Genomic DNA, 23,805 nt, shown 5'->3' with positions numbered 1-23,805 from the left:
GGATTGAACCCGAATCTCCTGCATTAGCAGGAAAATTCTTTACAAATGATGTCATAGAGAAAAAGCCTTCTCTATTTCCTACTTAGGTGGAATGTTCTATATAAATTTCTGATGATATACCTAAAAGAGTTAAACTTGTTTTTTTTGCTTTCCTTCATCTTCTTCCACATCAAACTATTACAATTATCTAATAGAATATTTACTTCTACTTTCAAACCGCTCAGTAATATAACATAATTTTTGCCTAAGAGCTTTCCAGGTGGTGCTAGTGATAAAGAACCCACCTGCCAATGCAGGAGACGTGAGATGCAGGTTCGATCCCTGCGTCAGGAAGATCCCCCGGAGGAGGGCATGGCAACCCACTCTAGTATTCTTGCCTGGAGAATCCCATGGACAGAGGAGACTTGGAGGGCTACAGTCCACAGAGTTGCAAAGAGTCAGGTATGACTAAGTAACTGAGCACAGCAATTTTTGCATAATATGCAAAAATACAGAATTGTAAAAGAGATAAAGTATGAAATTAAAGATTTATATAAGGTTAAAGTCTCATGCAGAATACTGAACACATATCCTCATCTATAAAGTTATTATAAAAGGACAGAAAATGAAAATGTTAGTCACTCAGTCACGTCTGACTCTTTGCAACCCCACGGACTATAGCCTGCCAGACTCCTCTGTTCATGGAATTCTCCAGGCAAGAATACTGGAGTGAGTAGCAATTCTCTTCTCCAGGGGATCTTCCTGACCCAGGGACTGAACCGAGTTCTCCTGCATTGCAGGCAGATTCTTTACTGTCTGAACCACCAAGGAAGCCCCTATAAAAGGACAAGAGGAAATCAAATCCTCTTCTTCCAACTCCTGCAGGAAGAGAATTCAATTCTTAGCAATCTGTTCAATTTAGTATAGCCACATGGTTCTCCAACAAAAGTTCTGAGTGACCATGTGGTACTGTTGGTCAAATCTTTTATGATGTTCTTTTGGAAGTTGTTTCTGCATGTTAAGGATAAACTGTGGACTTTTGATAGACACATTGAGGAATGAGGATTACTGCCTTTAGAAGCATGCCTGCTGACACAAGTCCTGTACTAGATCTGACTGCCTCTACTGTTGCTTGTTTCATGGAATTTTTCTTTTCTTTTTTTTTTTTTTCTTTTTTTTTTTTTGAGGAGGAGGAAAAAAGAGAGGCAAGCAGAGAAGGATGAGGGGGAAAGTGAGATGAAACCAAATCTTACAGAAACAAAGTAAAATCTAAAATGCCATACTAACTTTTAAAAATAACTTACCTACTACTGCTGTCTCTTGGTTCAGTGGTGGGGGAAAACTGGTCAGAGTAGTCAGTGTTAAAGAATCATGTGAATTGTAATAAGGAAAGAGGGTTGTAGAGGATTTTGACAGTGAAGAACAAGGTAAAACACTTCCATCTTGCTTCTGAGGTAAATCAAAAGACATCTTAGAATGAGCACTACTTGGAGACAATGATGAAAAATAAGGATCTTCTACTAAAGACATATAAGAATGCTCATTAAAAGCACCAGAGTCATGCTGCTTTGCATTAGCAGGATTGCACGTTTGATGCTTAGAGTCATGTGATGGCGAAATATTCAGTTCTGCTGAAGCAACATGCATCACTTTTTGAGGCTGATCAAGACAAGAATTGTGTGGTTGAGATTCCAAATAAAAATTTCCCTTTATGTCCAACTCTTTGCTGTCTCTCTGTTGCATCAATTCAAAGGGAGTTGATTTGGTCCGCAGTATTGGCACCTTTAAATTAGAATATCTTCCTGCTGCATTTACAGGTTTAGATTTAGGATATGCTCCAAACAAAATGGAACTCAAGTCCAAACTTTGATGCTTCTGAAGAGGCTTCCCAGCTATTGGGAACACCTTTGTCTCCCATTTCATGGTTGTGTCAGCATTTTTGTTACAACCACAGTTCAGTTCCAAAAACTCTAAAGAACTGCTCTGTTTAGCAGGGTGCATGACTAACCCTTCCTTTTCATTTATTTCAGAAGTCCTGAGGTCAAAGGAAGAAGCTTCTGCACTTTTCACCCTTATCCTTCCTTTGCTCTGTTGGTTCATCACTTTTGCTTCTTTTATGGTACTGAAACAAAAAGAAAGTAATAATGATACCATATTCCAAAGAGGCCTCTTCCCATATCCACTTCTCAGCATCATGATGAGATATAAGCATGAGATATTCCTCCCAGACACAATTAGACAATACTATATGTGTAAAACTATACTCACCTTTTTGCTAAGTTAGGAGAATAAGGTTTTGCTTTTAGGTTGGGATTTTGCTCAAAAACTGAATCCTTTGCTTGAATCTTCAAGAGAAGTGAGAGATTGATTTTTAGTGAAGTGATGGTAATGATAGATTTTAACATTCATAAGGCGGAAAGGTTATTTCTCAGAAAATATAAAGATTTAAAATAATTCATGAAAGAATCATATGAGTTTCCAAAATATTGAATGAAGCAAGAACTTGTTCACATACTGAGATCAAAAGGATCAAAATAAAAGATTAGTGTTACAGAGATTAAAAAGGATTTGCTTATAGCACCATCTTTTCATATGTGAAAGTTTTAAAATGTTATTTACTTAAAATACAACTTTATTCTCAAAAACGTACTTTCAGAAATTTCATCATCTCAGCTTTTTATGTTATGTCCTCATGCTTGCTCCATCTTTTTCTTCCTTAGTGTGCTCCAGCTATACCGGTTTTCTTGCCATTCCTTAAGTATACCAAATTCATTTCCAGTTTTTACTATTCTTTCTGGTTGAAATACCCTTGCTCAATACATTTTGCAAGGTTGGTAGTTTCTAAAGTAATTATTCTCTACTTAAATGTCACCTACGTATGGAAACCTTCCCTGACCACTCAACCTAAAATCACACTCCCACCCCACCTGCCCAAACACTCTCAATCTTTATTTTCTTCATAGCAATTATCACATCATGAAATTTGTTACTGTGACTCATGGAATCCAAGCTGCCAGCAATTGTAAAAAATATCCTGCCTTTGGAGCTGTTTAAATATGTTTTCTAAAAAGTCAGTAATAAGATTCTACTTGTAATGGGTTTAATTGTGACTCTCAAAAAGATATATTGAAATCTAATCCCTGAAATCTGTGAATGTGACTTTATTTGGAAATAAGATTTTTGCAGATGTAATTTAAGATGAGATCATATTGGATTATAGTGGGCCCTAAAACAATGACTTGTGTCCTTATAAGAAGAGAAAACACAGGGAGAATATGATGTGATGATGGAGACAGAGACTGGAGCAATGTATCTGCAAGCCAAAGAACACCAAGGATTGCTGGAAACACCAAAAAATAGGAATAGGCAAGGAAAATTCTTCCCCTAGAGCTCCCGAGAGAGAGACCATGGCCTTGATGACACCTTGGTTTTAGACTTTGTGGCTCCAGAACTGCGAGTTTTAAGCCCCCCTTGGTTTACAGTACTTGTTACAGTAAGCCTAGTAAACTGATACAGAGAATTTAATACTCCACTTTTAATAATAGAACAATCAGAAGATCAACAAGAAATAGAGGACAGACGTGAATAAGCACATAAACCTATAAGAACTAACACACGCTTATAAAACACTCTACCCAGCAATACAGACATTCTTCCTGAACATTTATGGAACAGCCTCTAGGACAGACCATATATTAGGCCACAAAACAGCTTTAATAAATTTTAAAAAATAGAAGTCATACAAAGTATCTTTTTCTTTTTTTTTTTTTCAAAGTATCTTTTTCAATTAGAATGGATTGAGACTAGAAATGAATAACAGGAAAAACTGGAAAATTCACACATATGTATAAACTATGTTAAACAACTACCGGGTCAAAGGAGAAATCACAATAGAAATGAGAGAATACTTAGAAATAAATGAAAATACATCATACCAAAATATATGGGATACAGTGAAAGCAGTTCTTAGAGGTAAATTTACAACTATAAATGTGTAAAAGAAAGATTTCAAATCAATTATTTAGCTGTACATCTTAAGGAACTAGCATAAGAACAAACTAAACCCAGAGCCAGCTGAAGGAAGGAAATATTAAAAGATTACAGCAGCAATAAATAGAGACTAAGAAAACAATGGAGAAAACCAACAAAACCAAAATTTGATCCTTTGAAAAGATCAATAAAAATTCACAAACCTTTAACTAGACGGACAAAGGAAAAACAAGAAAACTAAAATTGCTAAAATCTCAAATTACAGAAATAAAAGTGGGGACATTATGACCAATTTCATAGAAATAAAAAATATATATAATAATATGAACAATTGTATGCCAACAAATTGTATAACCTGGATTAAATGGACAAATTCCTGAAACACTTGATCAACCAAAACTGACTCAGAAAGAAATGCAAAATCTGAATAGAACTACAACTGGTAAGTAGACTGAATCAGTAATCAAATATTTTCCCAACAAAGAAAAGTCCAGGATCAGATAGCTTCACTGGTGAATTCGACTAAACATTTAAGGAAGAGTAAACACCTGCACAAACTCTTCCTAGAAATTGAATGACACTGCCAAGTTGATCACCCTGTGAGAACAGGAAATCCCTGTTACAAAACTGGACAAAGATGCTACAAGCAAAAGAAAGCCTCAGAGCAATATTCTTCATGAATATTGATGCAAAGTCCTCAATAAAATACTAGCAAACTGAATTCAGTATAGGAAAAGAATTACACCCCTTGACCAACTGGGATTTATTTCCAGAGTACAAGGAATCTTGTGCAACAATCTTCAACATAAGAAATCAATGTAATATACCATATTAAGAGAATTAAAGGGAAGAAATCCACATGATCATATCAATTGATGCAGAAAAATTTGACAAATTCTTGATAAAAATACTCTAATAAACTGAGAATTTAAGGGAACTTCCTCAATTTGATAAAGGCCATATATAAAAAACCTACAGCTAATATCATACTCAATGGTGAAATATTAAAAGCTTTCTCCCAAGATCAGGCATACGACAAGGATGCCAATTTTTACCACTTTTAGTCAACATAATACTGGAGGGTCTAGCCAAAGCAATTAGACACACACACAAAAAAAAGATCAAAATGGAAAAGAAGTAAGTGAAGTTATCTTCATTCACAGATGACTTGATTTTATATGTGAAAAGACTCCACACACACACACAAAACTGCAAGACCTAAAAAACCAGTTCAGCAAAGTTGCAGAATATATAGTCACCACACAAAAACCAGTTGCATTATTATAAAGTAACAATAAACAATCTGAAAAGAAAATTAGAAAAGCAATTAGCATCAAAAATATACATACTGATGAATAAATTTAACCAAAGAAATGAAAGACATGCTGAAAACTACAAAGCATTGCTGACAAAAAATAAAAAAAGAGGAGGCATTCTATATTCATGAAGTGGATGTTTTTATTATTGTTACAATATCATTACCCAAAGTAATATACAGATTCAGTGCAATCCCTATCAAAACAGTGCGTTTGCAGAAATAGAAAACCTCATCTTAAAATTCATGCAGAATCTCAAGGGACTCTGGCTAGCTGAAACAATCTTGAAAAAGAAGAGCAAAGATGAAGGACCTAAACTTCCTGTTATCAAGAGGTACTACAAACATACAGTAATAAAACAATATGGTACTGACATTGAACAGCCATACAGATTAATGGAATAAAATAGAGAGCCTAACAGTAAGCTCACAGAAAGAGCAATTGATTGTTTAAAATATTTATTTGGCTATGTTGGGTCTTATTTGTGGCATGCAGGACCTTTGATGTTTGTTGAAGTATGTGGGATCTAGTTCCCTGACCAGGGATTGAACCTGGGTTCCCTGCATCAAGAATGTGGAGTCTCAAAAGAACAGCATGTATACTATCTATGGTGAAACAGATCACCAGCCCAGGTGGGATGCATGAGACAAGTGCTCCGGCCTGGTGCACTGGGAAGACCCAGAGGAATCGGGTGGAGAGGGAGGTGGGAGGGGGGGATCGGGATTGGGAATACATGTAAATCCATGGCTGATTCATATCAATGTATGACAAAACCCACTGGAAAAAAAAAATAATAATAATAAAAAAAAATAAAAAAAAAAAAAAGAATGTGGAGTCTTAGCCACTGGACCACCAGGGAAATCAATGAGCAATTGATTTTTGATGAGGTTGCCAAGAGCATTCAATGGAGAAAAGACAGCCTTTTCAACAAATGATGCTGGGAAAACTGGGCATCTACATGCAAAAAAATGTTGGATTCTTGCAGTATATACAAAGATTAACTCAAAATGGATCAAATACCTACACATAAGAGCTAAAACTAAAACTCAGAAAACTTAGAAAGCTTCATGGCATTGGGTCTGACAATGATTTCATATATATGACACCAAAGGCACTATCAACGAGACAAATTGGATTTTATGAAAATTAAAAACTTATATGCATCAAAGTGCAAAATCAACAGAGTAAAAGGGCAACACACATATTATCTGATAAGGATTAATATCCAGAATATTTAGAGAACTTCTAAGACTCAAGAACAGCCAACTCAAAAATGGAAAAAAGACACAAAAACAGACATATGGACAATGGAAAAGAACAGAGAGCCCAGACATAAATCCACACACCTACAGTCAATTAATTTTCAACAAAGGAGACAATGGAGAAAAACAGTCTCTTCAGCAAGTCATCGTGGAAAAGTTGGACAGCTGAATGTGAAACAATGAAATTAGAACACACCCTCATATCATACACAAAAATAAACTCAAAATGGCTTAAAGACTTATAAGACATGACACCATAAAAAAAGAGAATTCTCTAACATAAATTGTACCAATGTTTTCTTAGGTCAATCTCCCAAGGCAATAGAATAAAAGCTAATATAAACAAATGGAACCCAATCAAACTAACAAGCTTTTGCATAGCAAAGGAAACCATAAACAAACAAAAAGACAGCCTAGGGACTAGGAAGAAATATTTGCAAGTGATACAACCAACAAGGGCTTAATTTCCAAAATACACAAACAGCTCATACAACTCAATAACAAAAAACCAAACAATCCAATCGAAAAATGAGCAGAAGACCTAAATAGACATTTCTCCAAAGATATACAGGTGGCCAAAAGGCACATGAAAAGGTGCTCACCATTGCTAATTATTAGAGAACTGCAAATCGAAACTATGAGGTACTACCTCACACCAGTCTGGATGACCATCATTAAAAAGTCTACAAATACCTGGAGAAGGAAATGGCAACCCACTCCAGTATTCTTGTCTGGAGAATCCCATGGACAGAGGAGCCTGGTGGGCTACAGTCCACGCGGTCGCAAAGAGTCCGATAGGACTGAGCGACTTCACTTTCACTTTCACTTTCAACCCTCAGCTGAGACTTTCAGCTCTTGTGTTTGCTATTGATTGTTTTCTTGAGTTCCCAAAGACCTGTGACCACATTTTTTTTAAGTTGCCTGTTTTCTAATTGCATCACTTTACACACTGTTGTCTAATAATATGTGGTATTTAGAATGCCTTCTTAATTATTTTGAGCAGCCATTGCCTGTATTTTCTTAGCACCTCCTTGATTTTCTTACGTGATCTCATCTGACAGGGAAATGCAAATTTTTTGTTTGCCCTCTCTGCATACTGGACCGTCTGAGTCAGTGTTTTAACTAATCCCTGATGGTCTCTGAGCTACTGTTCTACCAGACTCAGTAGTTATGTGCTTCAGGAATTTTTTGGTAGAATTGGTACTATCAGGAGACTCTTGTCTCTTGGTACTATTAGGTGACTCTTGATGTCACCTTTGTTATCTTAAAAGCTGGTCCCTTCACTGAGGCTCTTAATTTTTTGAAAACTTGATGCTATTTCAGCTGAAAAAAATTGGCAAGGCTATTTAAAAAATTGAGGGAAGCCATTTAAGAAATTGAAAAGTAATCGCAAACAACATTGGGTAGTTGTGACTTTCAGTTCTGTATCGGTTGAATTTTTGTGCTCTTTTCCCTGTGTACGTGGTGGTTCTATTTTTCTCCAATAAAACTTATTTTAAAAAAATAAAAATAAAAAATAAAAAGTCTACAAATAAATACTGGATAGGGTAGGGAGAAAAGGGAGCCCTCTTACACTGTTGGTGGGAGTGTAAATCGGTGCAGTCACAATGGAAAACAGTATGGAGGATCCTCAAAAAACTAAAGTCATAAAATCCAGCAGTCCCACTCCTGGGCATATATCCAGACAAAACTATAATTCAAAAATATTTTTTTTTTAAAAAAGAAACTTGTTTTCAACAAATGAAGAAAAGATGCGTGCACCCTTATGTTCATAGCAGCACAATTTATAATAGCTAAGATATGGAAGCTATTTAAATGTCCATCAACAGATGAATGGATAAAGAAGATGTGATATATATATATACATATATATTTATATTTTAATACATATATATGTTTATATATACATATATATGTTAGTTGTTTAATCATTAAGTTGTGTTCAGCTCTTTGCAATCCCATAGACTGGAGCCTGCCAGGCTCCTCTGTCGCTATTCCTGGGTCAGGAAGGTCCCCTGGAGAAGGAAATGGCAGCCCACTCCAGTATTCTTGCCTGGGAAATCCCATGGACATAGGATCCTGGCGGGCTACAGCCCATGGGGTCACAAAAGAATTGGACACAACTTAGTGACTAAACAACAATGACAGTTTTTTAATGTATGCATTTAGGGTGCTATAAACCTTACTCTCAGCACCCCTGGAGCTCTGTGTGACAAATCTCAATATGTGGTGTTTTCACATTTTTATTCAGTTCAATGTGTTTTTCAGAAATTTCTCTTTAAACTTCCTTTCTTGACTCAATGGATTTTTTCGAAGAGTCTTATGTGGTTTCCAAGTACTTGGTTCTTTTCTTGTTATTCTTCTCTTATCAACTTTGATTTTGATTCCATAGAACTCAGAGAATACATTCTATATGATATCAATTCTTTATATTTTTGAGATTGTTTAATGGCCCAGGATGTGATCTACCTTGGTATATGTTCAATCAGCACTTAAAAAGAACGTATATTCTTGTGTTGTTAGGTGGAGACGCCTATAAATATCAATTTGATCCTGTTAGTTGGTGGTGGTGGTGTTAAGTTCTCACATATTCTTGCACAGTTCTTGCTGAGTTCTATAAATTTTGAGAGAGGGGTATTGAAGTCTCCAAATATAACTGTGGATTTTTCTATTGCTCCTTTTAATCCTATCAATTTTTGCTTCACACATCTTGCAGGTCTGGCCCATACACACTTAGGATTGTTAAATACATCTTATTGGTGGATTGACCCTTTTATCATACAATATCCCTCCCTTGCTGTGGGAGAATAACTCTTTATTCTGAGGTCTCTCTGATATTAATATAGCTACGCCTGCTTTCCCTTTATTCATGTTTACAGGGTATGTATTTTTCTAATCCTTTATTTTAAATCAACCTATATATTTGAAATGTGTTTCTTACAAACAGCATATAGTGGGTCATGTTTTCAATACCCTCTGCCAATCTGTCTGTTAATTGGTATATTTGTACTACTTACTCTCAGTGTAATTATTAATGTGGTAGAGCTTAAGTCTCCAACTTTATCTGTTATTTTCTGTTTGTTCTCCATTTCTCATTTCTTTTTCCTGCCTTTTTCTCTTTCCTGCATATTTGGAATTTCATTTTGATTTACCTATAATTTTTTTAAAAAAATATACTTTTGTACAGTTTTTGTAGGAGTGACTCTAGTAATTACACCATATATTCATGACTTATCAAAGTCTGTAAGTGTTACTGTTTTACTAATTCAATACAGAAGCCTTACCTCCCTTTATGTGTCTAACCCTTCCTTTTTCATAATGCAGTTGTCTTAAGTATTTCCTCTAATACATTTAGAACCATATCAGTGTTATAATTTTCACTTCAATCATTTAAATAGTTTAGAAAAATCAAGAGAAAAAGGAAAACCTATATTTACCCATGTTGCTTACCATATTATTTTTTCCTTTCCTTTCTATTAGAAAAATTCCTTGGCCATTTTTTTTAGGGTAGGTCTATCTACTGGCAACAAATCGCCTTAGTTTTTCTTCATCTGAGAGTGTTTTGATTTCCCCTTCATTCTTGAAGGATATTTTTTACTGGATGTAGAAATCTATTGACAAGCTTTTTTCCTTCAGCACTTGTAAAATACTGTGCCATTCTTTCTGGCCCCCATGTTTTCTGATGACATATTAATTTTCATTCTAATTGTTTCTCCCCTTCAGTTAATATCATTTTTCTTTGGCTGCTTCCTGAAATTTTTGTATTTAGTTTTCTGAAGTTTACTTATGATGAGAATTTCAGTGCTTTTTTAGACTTGCCTTTTTTCTCCTTTCCTCCTTGGACATCAATGACACTAATGCTAGGGGTTTTGTCATTGTCACTTAGTTTCCTGAAGTTCTATATTTTATTTTTATTTTATTTTTTAGTCTATTTTATTTCTATTGCTCAAATTGGGCAGTTTCTATTGTTTTGTCTTTCGATTCATTAATTCTTTCCTTGTGCCCTGTACTCTGCCGTTAAATCCATCTACTGAGCTGTTTTGTTTCCATTACTGTTATTTTTCAACTGTAAAATTCCTTTTCAGTTCTTCTTATACCTTCTCTTTCTTTGCAAGGTCTTTATATTTCTTTGCTGAGACTTTTTATTTTTTCATTTGTTTTAAGCATGCCTGTAATTGCTCACTGAAGCATTTTAATCATGGCTGCTTTAGAATCTTTGTCAGGTAATTCTTACATCTCTGTCATCTTAGTGTTGTCATCTGTTGATTATCTTTTACTCATTTGGTTTGAGATCCTCCTGGTTCTTGGTATGGCAAGTGATTTTTCACATGAAATCTAGATATTTTTGTATTGTTATATTATTCCCTTTTAATTGGGGTAGCTTTTAAAAATCCATTCTGACAGGGGAAAGAAGAAGGGTGGGGGTGCTACCTCATTACTGCCTTGCCATTGCCAAATGGATTCAATCTCCACCAGTTTCTCACAGTCTCTGTTAACACCTGAAGGGAGACACCATGGGAGAGGCTCTCCAGGTGGTCTCTATTGACACCATGGTCTGGGTGGTCTCATTACTGCTGGATGATGTTGAAAGTCCTGACTCTCCACTAGGCCTCTTCTGACACTCCATCAGTGGAGAGACGTTGGGGTACCACGTTACTGCCAGGTAGAAACTCAGGCTCCCCACCTGGTTTCCACTGACACTGCAGGGAAACCTCATTGCAGGTCAGTGGAGATAAAACTCCTAGCTCTTTACTTGACTTTTTCTTATTTTAAATGATTGTATATTTTTCTTTATTAGAATGATCACAAAAATGACACATAACACTGCCCTTCTGATAGAGAGAGTATTTATAGCTGACCTGTTGTCCTTCTCTGCATCATCGTTTTTGTGGGGATGGAAATCTAGGCTCTCCACTTCTTTGTTGGCATAGGTGGGGTTGAGGGCCATTTTTTTCTTTGGTGTTGACTGAAGTAAAATACTTATTATCTTAAAGTTTTCTGGTTTGCTCGGCTGCCCCTTTCCTGGTTCTTTGACTAGAGAGAGCAGGATTTTGTTGTTTTTTTTTGTTGTCTGCACTGTTGGCCCTTCCAATTTGTTGGTTTCTTCAGTTCCAAATCTGTGATATATGAAGAAAAAGAAAACTCAAGGAACTTACCTTCATGTCTTTCCTTGGGTCCCAATGTTCCTAGATGGTCTGTCTTCTCTCCGTCTTTCAGAGTCTTATATTTATTTTAAGTCTTATATTTCTTATATTTATTTTATATGTATGTTGTCCAGGGTTTCTAGTTGTATTTAGTGGAAAGAATAGGGAAAAGTATATCCACTTGATATTCCCAGAAACAGAAGTCCTCCTTGGCTGATGTTAATCAATTCCTTCTGTGGGAGGTTGAACCATGTTCCTATGTTCCTATTTATTGACTAAGGGCACACTCCAAACAACTCAACTGTCTGGAGCCATGGGCTGTATCTGAGTACTGACATTCCCTGGAACCTAAAATATTAACCCACATACTCCAACAGCATGTTAGGAGGATATTCTTTGTTCAAGAAGGTTTTATTCTAAGAGCAAGAATATGACTGTATCATCATGTCAAAGGAGAAAATCCATGTGCTCATTCTATAAATGCAAAGATATGCAGTTGATAGACTTCAACATTCTTTCTGAAAAAAATTCTTAATAAAATAGATGTCAATTAATACTTCCTTTAAACAATTAAAAGATATATCTCAGACTTCCCTGGTGGTCCAGAAGAATTTACCTGCCAGTGCAGGAGACACAGGTTCAATCCCTGGTCTGGAAAAATCTCACATGCCATGGGGCAACTGAGCCCTTGAACCACAACTACTGAGCCAATACTCTAAAGCCCACAAGCTGAAACTATGAAGCCCATGCATCTAGAGCCCATGCTCTGCAACAAGAGAAGCCACCACAATGAGAAGCTTGCACACTGCAACAGAGAGTAGCCCCCACTTGCCACAACTAGAGAAAGCCCTCACACAGCAATGAAGACCCAGCACAGCCAAAAAAGATAATAAAATAAACAAATAAATAAAATAACTCCAATCAAATCAACATCACAGTTAGTAGTAAAACATGAGAATCTCTTCCACTAAAATTAGGTCATGCAATCACTTCTGTTATTTAAACTTGTTTTGGGAGTACTAGCCAATGAAGTAGGCATGAACAGGATATAAGTAACAATGTCTGGCAACTATATTTTGGTTTTCATCTCCTACACTTTTCTTTGGAGCTGACATTCACTATAGGATTGCATAGTTCATTCTCTAGCCTCAACAGTTTTTTTATTTTTTTTTTCACTCCAAATGCTTCATCATTCTAGTGATAGGAGTTGTGAGAGTCACATCTTATATACTTTGTATTCCGAATACTGTGAAAACAGTAGGTACTCGGTGAATATTTTCAGATGCATAATACGAAATGTGGTGTTAAAATTTTAATTAATTTGTATATATTACATACACCCTGAAAGGTAAATCAGTAATTTTGTCTTATTAAGGTTTGTTCAGAATCTAGTACTTCGTGATTCCATAGTAAATATTTGACATCAGTTTTTGTGATAAGCTCAAAATAATATAGCTAGAATGCTCAATATTTTTCAATTAGAATTTGGCCAAACCATAATTGTTTTTATACCCAGCATTTTTAGCTAAGAATCCTTTGGCTATTCTAAAATATTCTCAAAATTTGATGACACATATGCCATCAAAATGAAGCTTGAGTAACCTGAAAAATAATGTAAAGTACTCAACTACAATTTCACTTTATAATTGTCACTCTAATTTCTAACTTGCTGCACAACTGTCTAAAACATGAAAGCAGAATATATGCTTGCCCTTTCACCCACTCCTATGGTTTCTAAATTGAGCTGAAAATGGTATGCAAAAGGTTAACCAAGACATTAACTTTCTAAGTTAAAGTACTTCAATTAAATTGTCCTTCTTCATAGGAGATTTATAGTGCAGCCGCATGCACATCTGACACTCCAGTTTAGTTGTGATCATAAATTTTAAGTCGCCCTGCAACTAATCTGAGATCCTTTGACCAAAATCAACATGAAAACATTTTTTTTGCAAAACATCAAATTTAAAATGTACCTCTGTTCCAGAGTGTTTATCCCTGATAACATCCATCTGTCTCGTAAATAGTTCTAATACCGCATTGTAGACCAGCTCATACTGTTGCTGAAGAGCATCGCAAACCGGAACAAATGAAAATAAACAAAAACTTGGTGAACTAACAGAATTTCAGGAGTATGAATGCCAATCAAATCCTAGTATAGTAAACCTGAAACATTAGTTTAAAGATAGTGCCTTATGTCTGTGCAGCCCATGTCAGGTTTCAAAGCATTTTTAGGGTGCTAGAAACAGTTAAATATTTGATCTACCTCTAGCTAATATACAAGGACCTTGCAGCACGCTTTTTATATTCTAACCCCACTTTCTTATTTATCTTTCCTTCCACTATCCTCCCTCTAATTTTGTTTGCTCACACTTTAAAATTTTCATTCCAGGGACTTCCCTGGAGGTCCAGTGGTTAAGACTCTGCTCTTCCATTGCAAGGGGCACAGGTTTGATCCCTGGTGGGGAAACTAAAATTCTGCATGCCACATGGCAAAAAAAAAAGAAAAATTGTTTTTTGTTTCATTCCAGATGCATTTTTGGGGGTAATTCATCTCTCCTGGGAAAAGGTAGGTTGATGTTCTTGATGGCTAATAGATAGCTTTGCTATGACTCTCACAGTTGATCTATAAAGCAGTTAGGTTGTTAACCCTGTTAACCTGATTTGCCTGAGATCATTCAGAAGTAATTTCAATGTCTTGGCTTAGTACCTGAACCTTTGACTCTTAGTTTAGTGCATTTGGATCAAGCTGCTGAAATTCTGTCTTAGCAAAGATACCAAAGAAAAGAAGACCACTAAATAGACTTTAGAAATTTGTGGTTATAAAGGAATTCCACTGCAGTGAAATGAGACCGCTATAATTACAGGTTTATGGGTTTTTACTACCTTGTTTTTGCCTCTGTACTTGCTCAAGCACTTGATTTTTGGATCTATTTTTCACCTAAATAGGCCTATTCAGGTTTTTCGATGACACTTCACACAATCGTATACAAAATATAACTTTTGCCAAAAATAATTGTAGCAGGAGAATAGTGCAGAGACTGTATCATCCAACACAGCCATTGGCCCACTCTTCAATTTTTTCTAAAGAAGACAGGAAAATCAGATAGGAAGCACTCATCTGGTTACAGTGCTATTTCCTGGTTAGAGCGGTATCAGAAAAAGCAGCTACAGCAGGTAAGTTATTTGCCCAAATAGTTGTTGATAATGCCAAAATGTGAAAGCTAACTTAAAACTATGTCAGCTGTCTTCCAACTCTTACATATAGGCCTGAAATGGACTTTTTCTGAAATGATGTATGACTTTATTTATTGATTCAGTAATAAAGTTTAATGTTATACAATTAGGTTGCATACTTCCTGGAATCTTTATACATCTACATGGATTGGCCTTCTCTTAAGTCTGACAGCCTTAAACCAGCCAATGCTTTCATTTCACATAAACTTTCCCCCCTAAAGGTTGAATATAGAAAACACCTACAGTCATAACACATGAAAAAGAATTCTCTTTTTCCACTATTAGCGGAAAACCTGTGTGGGCCAAACAGAAGGTTTATATTATAATAGCTCTAATTTTTTCCCTTTGATTTACAACTTTTACATAAAAATATCTAAAGTACCATTGTCAATTGTTTTACTTCTAAACCTGTGTTCAAGTTCATTTGTAAGTGCTTTAAACACTGCTGCTGCTGCTGCTAAGTCGCTTCAGTCGTGTCCGACTCTGTGCAACCCCATAGACAGCAGCTCACCAGGCTCCCCCGTCCCTGGGATTCTCCAGGCAAGAACACTGGAGTGGGTTGCCATTTCTTTCTCCAATGCACGAAAGTGAAAAGTGAAAGTGAAGTCACTCAGTAATGTCCGACTCTTAGCGACCCCATGGACTGCAGCCCACCAGGCTCCTCCGTCCCTGGGATTCTCCAGGCGAGAGTACTGGGGTGGGTGCCATTGCCTCCTCCGGCTTTAACACGAGGGTCTTGCTATTTTAGCAATAAGAACAGTTGTAACAAACTGTGCAGAAATGTGCTGTGTGCTTAGTTGCTTCAGTCGTGTCCAACTCTTTGTGACCCCGTGGACTGTAGACCACCAGGCTCCTCTGTCCTTGGGATTTTCTCGGCAAGTATACTGGAGTGGTTTGCCACTCCCTCCTCCAGGGGGTCTTCCCAACTCAGGGATGAAATCTACATCTCCTGCGTCTCTTGCTTTGTACACAGATTGTTTATCCCTGAGTCATCAGAAAAAAGTCACCATGACAAAAGTCTCTTACCTAATAAAAACCAGTGAATGTTTGATGAAAGAATGAATGGGCGAATGCTAAACTCTATCTTAAAGATGGAGACCATTTAGAAATATAGGTAAAATTATTGGTGTTGAAATATGTATAAAATATGGGTGTTGGGCCTCCCTGGTGGCTCAGATGGTAAAGAAGCTGCCTGCAATACAGGAGACCCAGGTTCAATCCCTGGGTTGGGAAGATCCTCTGGAGAAGGGAATGGCCACCCATTCCAGTATTCTGGATACTGGATAGAGAAGCCTGGCAGGAGAATTCCATGGATAGAGAAGTCCATGGTCGCAAAGAGTCAGACATGACTGAGTGAGATAACACATACATGGGTGCTGAAATATTATAGAATGTGAGAGATTTGGGCTGGGAATGTTTCACCTAAGAGATAGAATGTGAGCTGGAGAAGAGAGAACAGGTGGAAAGCATTTCTTATGGAATGAATAGGTATGAGCAATCTAGGGTGGGTTAATCATATACTATGATACATATATAATCATATATATAATATATTGTAATTATGGAGTTTTTAAAATTTTCTTTAAATATGCATACAATAAGGACCAGGAAAAACTATAGAAAAATAGTAACAGTGACTCTCTCTAGGTGACAAAATTATGGATGATTTGTAAATTTTTTATTGTTTTCTAAAATGAAGAAAATAATATAATTCTCCAGATTCTGTTACCACCTCCTGAAGAAGAAATTACAAATCTCTAATTTTGTATGGTTTCAGAAATGAATTACCACCACAAAATTTCAGGTTAACCTGACCCAGCTATTTCTTTCCAATAGGTCAAATAGTTTTGTAGATTTTTTCAATATCCTTTGTAAGAACTGTTATATTGCTTTGTTAATATTTTCTGAACAGACAATAAAATATAAGGAATGAAAGGATTTTGGTCCAGGGCAAGGTATACAGGAAAAATATTGGGATATTCAGAGTTAGAGGAAGTGGAAATGGACCAAAATCCTTGATAGTAAAGCAGTCAGCTATTTTTGGATGCCTTGCTGTTACTAAATAAAGAGATGGAACTAGACTCAGACATGTTATATTATTCCCCATAGTCCATACCTGAGTTTGAACTAATGAAGGCCTCTGTGTTCGCATTTCCTGGATCAAACTAAAAACACTGAAGTTCTCAGGAATTATCTATCAAAGAAAAGGAAAAAATATCTTACTATCCAAATGTAGAAGAATACACCTTCTTCTCAAGTGCACATGGAACATTCTCCAGGATAGACCACATCTTGGGTCACAAATCAAACCTCAGTGAATTCACGAAAATTGAAATCATATCAAGCATCTTCTCTGACCACAATGCTATGAGCGAAGATATCAATTACAAGAAAAAAACTGTAAGAAACACAAACACATGGAGATTAAACAACACATTTCTAAATAACCAAGAGGTTACTGAAGAAATCAAAAAGGAAATAAAAAAATTTCTAGAAACAAATGACAATGAAAACATGACAACTCAAAACTTATGGGATGCAGTGAAAGCAGTTCTAAGAGGGAAGTTTATAGCGATACAATCCTACCTCAAGAAACAAGAAAAACTAACTTTACACTTAAAACAACTGGAAAAAGAAGAACAAAAAACCCCCAAAATTAGTAGAAGGAAAGAAATCATAAATATCTGAGCAGAAATAAATGAAAAAGAAATGAAAGACACAATAGCAAAGGTTAATAAAACTAAAAGTTGGTTCTTTGAGAAGATGAACAAAATTGACAAACCTTTAGCCAGACTCATCAACAAAATTAGCAATGAAAAAGGAGAGGTTACAACAAACAATGTGAAATACAAAGGATTATAAGAGACTATTATGAACAACTATATGGCAATAAAATGGATAACTTGGAAGAAATGGACAGATTCTCAGAAAAGTTCAATCTTCCAAGACTGAACCAGGAAGAAATAAAAATTATTAACAACCCAATTACAAGCACTGAAATTGAAGCTGTGATCAAAAATCTCCCAGAAAATAAAAGCCCAGGACCAGATGACTTCATGGGAGAAGTCTATCAAACATTTAGAGAAGAGCTAATGCCTAGCCTTCTAAAACTCTTTCAAAAAATTGCCGAGGAAGGAACACTTCCAAGCTCATTCTATGAGGCCATTATCACCCTGATACCAAAACCAGACAAAGACAGCACAAAAAAAGAAAACTATAGGCCAATATCACTGATGAACATAGATCCAAAATCCTTAACAAAATTTTAGCAAACAGAATTCAGCAACACATCAAAAAGCTCATACACCATGATCAAGTTAGGTTTATTCCAGGAATGCAAGGATTCTTCAATATACACAAATCAATCAATGATAAACTATATTAACAAATTGAATGATTAAAAACCATATTATAATCTCAATAGATGCAGAAAAAGCCTCTGACAAAATTCAGCATCCATTTATGATTAAAACTCTTCAAAAATGGATATATAAGGAAACTACCTCAACATAGTAAAGGCCATTATGATAAGCCTTCAGGAAACATTGTTTTCAATGGTGAAAAACTAAAAGCATTCCCCCTAAGATCAGGAACAAGACAAGGGTGTCCACTTTCTTCACTATTATTCAACATATTTCTGGAAGTCCTAGCTAGAGCAATCAGAGAAGAAAAAGAAATAAAGGAAATCCAGATCAGAAAAGAAGAAGTAAAGCTCTCCCTGTTTTCAGATGACATGATACTGTATATAGAAAACCCTAAAGATAGTATCAGAAAATTCCTAGAGCTAATCAGTGAATTTAGCAAAGTTGCAGGATACAAAATCAATATACAGAAATCACTTGCATTTCTATATACTAAAAATGAAAAATCAGAAAGAGAAATTAAGGAATCAAACCCATTCACCACTGCAACAAAAAGAATAAATATCTAGGAATAAACTAACCTAAGGAGACAAAAGAAATGTACACAGAAAATTATAAGACACTAATGAGAGAAATTAAAGACGACATAAACAGATGAAGAGATATTCCATGTTCCTGGGTAGGAAGAATTAATATTGTGAAAATGACTATACTACCAAATGCAATGTACAGATTCAGTGCAACCCCTATCAAATTACCAATGGCATTTTTCACAGAACTAGAACAAAAAATTTCACAATTCATATGGAAACACAAAAGACCCCGAATAGCCAAAGCAGTCTTGAGAAAGAAGAATGGAGCTGGAGGAATCAACCTTCTTGCCTTCAGATTATACTGCAAAGCTACAGTCATCAACACACTGGCACAAAAACAGAAATATACACAGATGGAACAAGAAAGAAAGCTCAGAAATAAACCCATGCACCTATGGGTACCTTATTTTTGACAAAGGAGGCAAGAATATACAATGGGGCAAAGACAGCCTCTTCAGTAAATGGTGCTGGGAAAACTGGACAGCTACACGTAAAAGAATGAAACTTTCTAACACTATACACAAAGATAAATTCAAAATGGATTAAAGACCTCAATGTAAGACTAGAAACTATAAAACTCTTAGAGGAAAACATAGGCAGAACACTCGATGACATAAATCAAAGCAAGATCCTCTATGACCCACCTCCTAAAGTAATGGAAATAAAAACAAAAGTAAACAAGTGGGACCCAATTAAACGTAAACGCTTTTGCACAGCAAAGGAAACTATAAGCAAAGTGAAAAAGCAACCCTCAAAATGGAAGAAAATAATAGCAAATGAAACAACTGACAAAAGATTAATTTCCAAAATATACAAGCAGCTCATACAACTCAATGTCAGAAAAACAAACAACCCAATCAAAAAGTGGGAAAAAGACCTAAACAGACAGTTCTCCAAAGGAGACATACAGATGGCTAATAAACACATGAAAAGGTGCTCAACATCGCTCATTATTAGAGACATAGAAATCAAAACTACTATGAGATATCACCTCACACCAGTCAGAATGGCCATCATCAAAAAGTCTACAAACAATAAATGCTGGAGAGGGTGTGGAGAAAAGGGAATGCTCTTGCACTGTTGGTGGGAATGTAAATTGATACAGCCACTATGGAAGACAGTATGGAGATTCCTTTAAAAACTAGGAATAAAACCACCATACGACACAGCAATCCCATTCCTATGCATATACCCTGAGGAAACCAAAATTGAAAGAGACACATGTATCCCAGTGTTCATTGCAGCACTATTTACAATAGCTAGAACACGGAAGCAACCTAGATGTCCATCGACAGATGAAGGGATAAAGAAGTTGTGGTACATATACACAATGGAATATTACTCAGCCATAAAAAGGAATGCATTTGAGTCAGTTCTGATGAGGTGGATGAACCTAGAACCTATTATACAGAGTGAAGTGAGTCAGAAAGAGAAAGATAAATATCATATTCTAATGCATATATATGAAATCTAGAAAAATGGTACTGAAGAATTTATTTACAGGGCAGCAATGGAGAAACAGACATAGAGAATAGACTTATGGACATGGGGAGAGGGGAGGAGAGGGTAGACGTATGGAAAGAGTAACATGGAAACTTATATTACCATATGTAAAATAGATAGCCAATAGGAATTTGCTGTATGGCTCAGGAAACTCAGACAGGGGCTCTGTATCAATCTAGAGGGGTGGGATCGGGAGGGAGATGGTAGGGAGGTCCTAGAGGGAGGGGACATATGTACACCTATGGCTGATTCATGTTAAGGTTTGACAGAAAGCAGCGAAATTCTGTAATGCAAGTTACCTGGCTAAAGGAAGGGTAAGTGTGATTTAGGACAGTGGTTATGAAAACTACTTCTGTCCAGAAGTACCTTGCTGGCCCCACCCCATCCAGAGTTTCTGCTTCAGTTCATCTGAGGTGGGGCCCAAAAGTTTGCATTTCTAATGAGTTCCCTGGGTGTTACTGATGCTTCTTGTCTGGGGACCACATTTTGAGAACCACCAATTTAGGAACTAAGTTAATTGTCTGACAAAACCAATCTACAAGTGAATATTCTAGAATCCTAAAGACAGATGTTTTGAAGAACCAGACAATTTCTAAATCTGAAAGTAACAAGGTTAAGAAAATAGCAAGTGCCTATTGAGAAAAACTCACCCCATCTTTTAGCAACATCCACGTGTAATCAATAGCACAGAGAACACCAGTCCTTCCACAACCAGCACTGAAATGAAAGATCACAGTAGCATGTATAGTTGCAGAGAGTGGATCGTAGCTGAAAAATTTCACCAGCAGATTTGAGGAAGAAGAAATCTAGAGACCATGAAACTGTCTAAACCCTACCATTTCCCAGAACACGTTTTTCAGTTGCCACAGACTACACCAAGCCTCAGGACAGGTCTTAGGCAAGTTCTCACAGCAAAACGTCTCTAGAGCTGTGCTGTTGCAAGTAATTTATCAGAAAAAAAAAACCAAACATTAATTCTCAGATTGAATTTATCAGTTTCTTCTATTGACCTTTCTCTTTCAATCATTCTCATTTTTAAACTTGATTCTTTTCTGACTGACTGGAAAAAATGAGCCTCAAATTAGGAACCTACATCTATGTAGGGTTTAAATTCCAACAAAGTCAGTCTTCCTTTGGTTAAAAGCAGGAGTCCTGGCCTGAGTGTGACATTTGGTTTATTCTGGGGAGAAGGTTCATACAACAGCATCATACCTGCAGTGAATGCATATGGGAACACTGTTATCGTCTTGGTAACAACGCACATCCCAAATGAGCTCAAGAATAGGGTCTATAGATGAAGGCACATCATGGTCTGGCCAATTCTTATAATGGAACTGATAGATGGTTCGAGTTTCCTATAAAAATAACCAGAATAAAAGGAGAGTTCAAGATTAGCATGTCACCTCATTCTATCACAAGATTACTCTGTCTTACTAAGTAGCATCTTTATCTTTTTTGCAATTTATGGAATCTTCTTCCCTACAGACCACGTGCCCTGTAAGAACAATTATAAGTTATTTCAGGTCACTCACTATTGGCCTGTCCCTATCTACTCACAAGAGAAGGTAGATGTGAAAATGGTCCAAACCAGAGCTTCCCAACTGGTATCCTTTAAATGAGTCACACGCAGGCTGAGGTACTAAATCCCTTTGCCTTAGAGAAACAGAGGAGTCTGAGCTTTCAAGTTGGTTCCCAGCCTCTATTCACCCTAGAAATAATATCATTTTACATGTGGGCCGTTGGTGTGAAATAGGTTGGGGAACACAGATTACACCAAAGGTCTCTTTTGGATATTATGGTCTATCCAGAACATCAAAGGCCCTTCCATCCCCCACAGACTGCATCACATACATGTACATTTACTTGCCTGGTCTCTGTAGGCTTTGAGTTTACCTTTAGTGTTCTATACTTACACTATTGAACTTGGCTTTTAGAGTCCTGATTGTATAATCAGATTTTCTATTTTCAGCCTCCTAAGAAGTAAATCAAAATATTAGTTATTTCAAAGACTAATATTCAAAAACTACTCTCTATAAAGTAGGTTCTGGAGCATCTGCTCAGCCATAATGAAAATAGACATCATACTTACACAGGAAATGGAGAAAGGACCAAGTTGCAGTTGCGTGTCTCCTGGTTCAGCCCAGTAGCGCTCACATTTTTTCTGTTGCACAAAGCAAAAGGTGGTGATTTCCTTCCATATATTCTAGTCGTTCCTGGGCAGTGAAACCCTATCCCCCATTCAGAAGCAAATTCAGCTGTGTCCTCTACCCTAGGTTAGGAATTTCTAATGCCCTTGGACTTCAACACAAGTCTGAATTTTCCAAAGATGGGAAAACAAACCTGAAAGGATATACAAATTTAAGACTTCCTGGAAGTCTCAAAAAGTAGAAATAGGGATCTGACATTTTCAGTATTTCAAAAGGATTAAAACAAAGCTATACAAGCTAACTGAAACCCCAAGTTCCTTTGGTTTTAATTGGAATTGTATCAATTCAGAATGGCAACAGTAGGTTCAAAGAGTGTTGTTCAATAGAAATATAATACAAGCTACATATATAATTAAGATTTTTCTAATAGCCACATTCAAAAATGAAAAAAAATAGTAGGGTTAATTGTTATATCTTAGCCCAATAAATAAAAAAATTTTCAAGTTGTAGTCAATCAAAAATGGTTATTAGATATTTGACATTTTTTAACTGTCTTCAAAATCTAGTATGAATTTTATGTTTAAAGCACATTTCAATTGCTATGCTAAATTTTCATTGGAAATATTTTATATCCATTTAGATTTCATAAAACCTATGGTTGAAAAAGATTCACATACCCAAGTTGTTCCAAATCAGGTTTTCCAATAACTGAATTGAATATCATTCTTTAAATTTAAATGCATTAAGATAAGCTAACTGAGTTCCTCAGCCACACCAGCCATATTTCAAGTGCTCACCAGCTATACATGGTTGGTGAAGGCCATGCCAAGTGGCACAAAAGGAGCTCTGATTGGCAGTCTAAAATGTCTGATTAATAACAACAGGAAAATGAATTGTGTTTTTTTTTTAATTTTTTTATTAGTTGGAGGCTAATTACTTCACAGAATTGTTATTTTAAAAAGTATACTTTATTTTTGTTTTAAAACACAGGGGAAATGGGCAAAAGAGGTTCTCATGGGTTAAAAAAAAAAAAGCCTTGAGAATCATTTGGCATTCACAAACTGAAGACTAGGAAGATGAGCATAAATGTCTACCAAGTCACAGTTAAGGAAAATTCTGCTACCAAGTTTCCCCCTTCTTTTTCTTTTTTCCTTTAGGTTTACTAAACAGAACTCACCTTTCCCATTTCAAACTCCATGCATGCCATAACAATGATCTAGAGCAATAAAATAGAGACTTAAACACTGATACAGTTAGAAAAGCAGTTAATACATG

General features: G+C 36.1%; 1 protein-coding gene across 1 annotated transcript in view; it reads right to left on the bottom strand.

The window, feature by feature from the left end:
- The window catches only part of PTPN22 (protein tyrosine phosphatase non-receptor type 22), a 56,551-nt gene that overhangs the window by 15,120 nt on the left and 17,626 nt on the right, over positions 1 to 23,805 (bottom strand). Inside the window, exons 5-13 of the mRNA XM_043460183.1 lie at positions 23,708 to 23,746; positions 22,473 to 22,544; positions 22,297 to 22,356; positions 21,596 to 21,738; positions 21,034 to 21,100; positions 17,042 to 17,119; positions 13,665 to 13,751; positions 2,248 to 2,324; positions 1,284 to 2,101 (exon numbers count right to left, since the gene is read on the bottom strand). Coding sequence (XP_043316118.1) covers positions 1,284 to 2,101; positions 2,248 to 2,324; positions 13,665 to 13,751; positions 17,042 to 17,119; positions 21,034 to 21,100; positions 21,596 to 21,738; positions 22,297 to 22,356; positions 22,473 to 22,544; positions 23,708 to 23,746 — 1,441 coding nt within the window. The remainder of the gene's footprint in view (positions 1 to 1,283; positions 2,102 to 2,247; positions 2,325 to 13,664; positions 13,752 to 17,041; positions 17,120 to 21,033; positions 21,101 to 21,595; positions 21,739 to 22,296; positions 22,357 to 22,472; positions 22,545 to 23,707; positions 23,747 to 23,805) is intronic.

The sequence above is a fragment of the Cervus canadensis genome, chromosome 2, assembly GCF_019320065.1.
Source record: "Cervus canadensis isolate Bull #8, Minnesota chromosome 2, ASM1932006v1, whole genome shotgun sequence".
In the NCBI taxonomy this organism is placed as follows: domain Eukaryota; kingdom Metazoa; phylum Chordata; class Mammalia; order Artiodactyla; family Cervidae; genus Cervus; species Cervus canadensis.
Note: the sequence above shows the minus strand (reverse complement) of the source record. Positions and strands in the feature narration are given on the sequence as shown.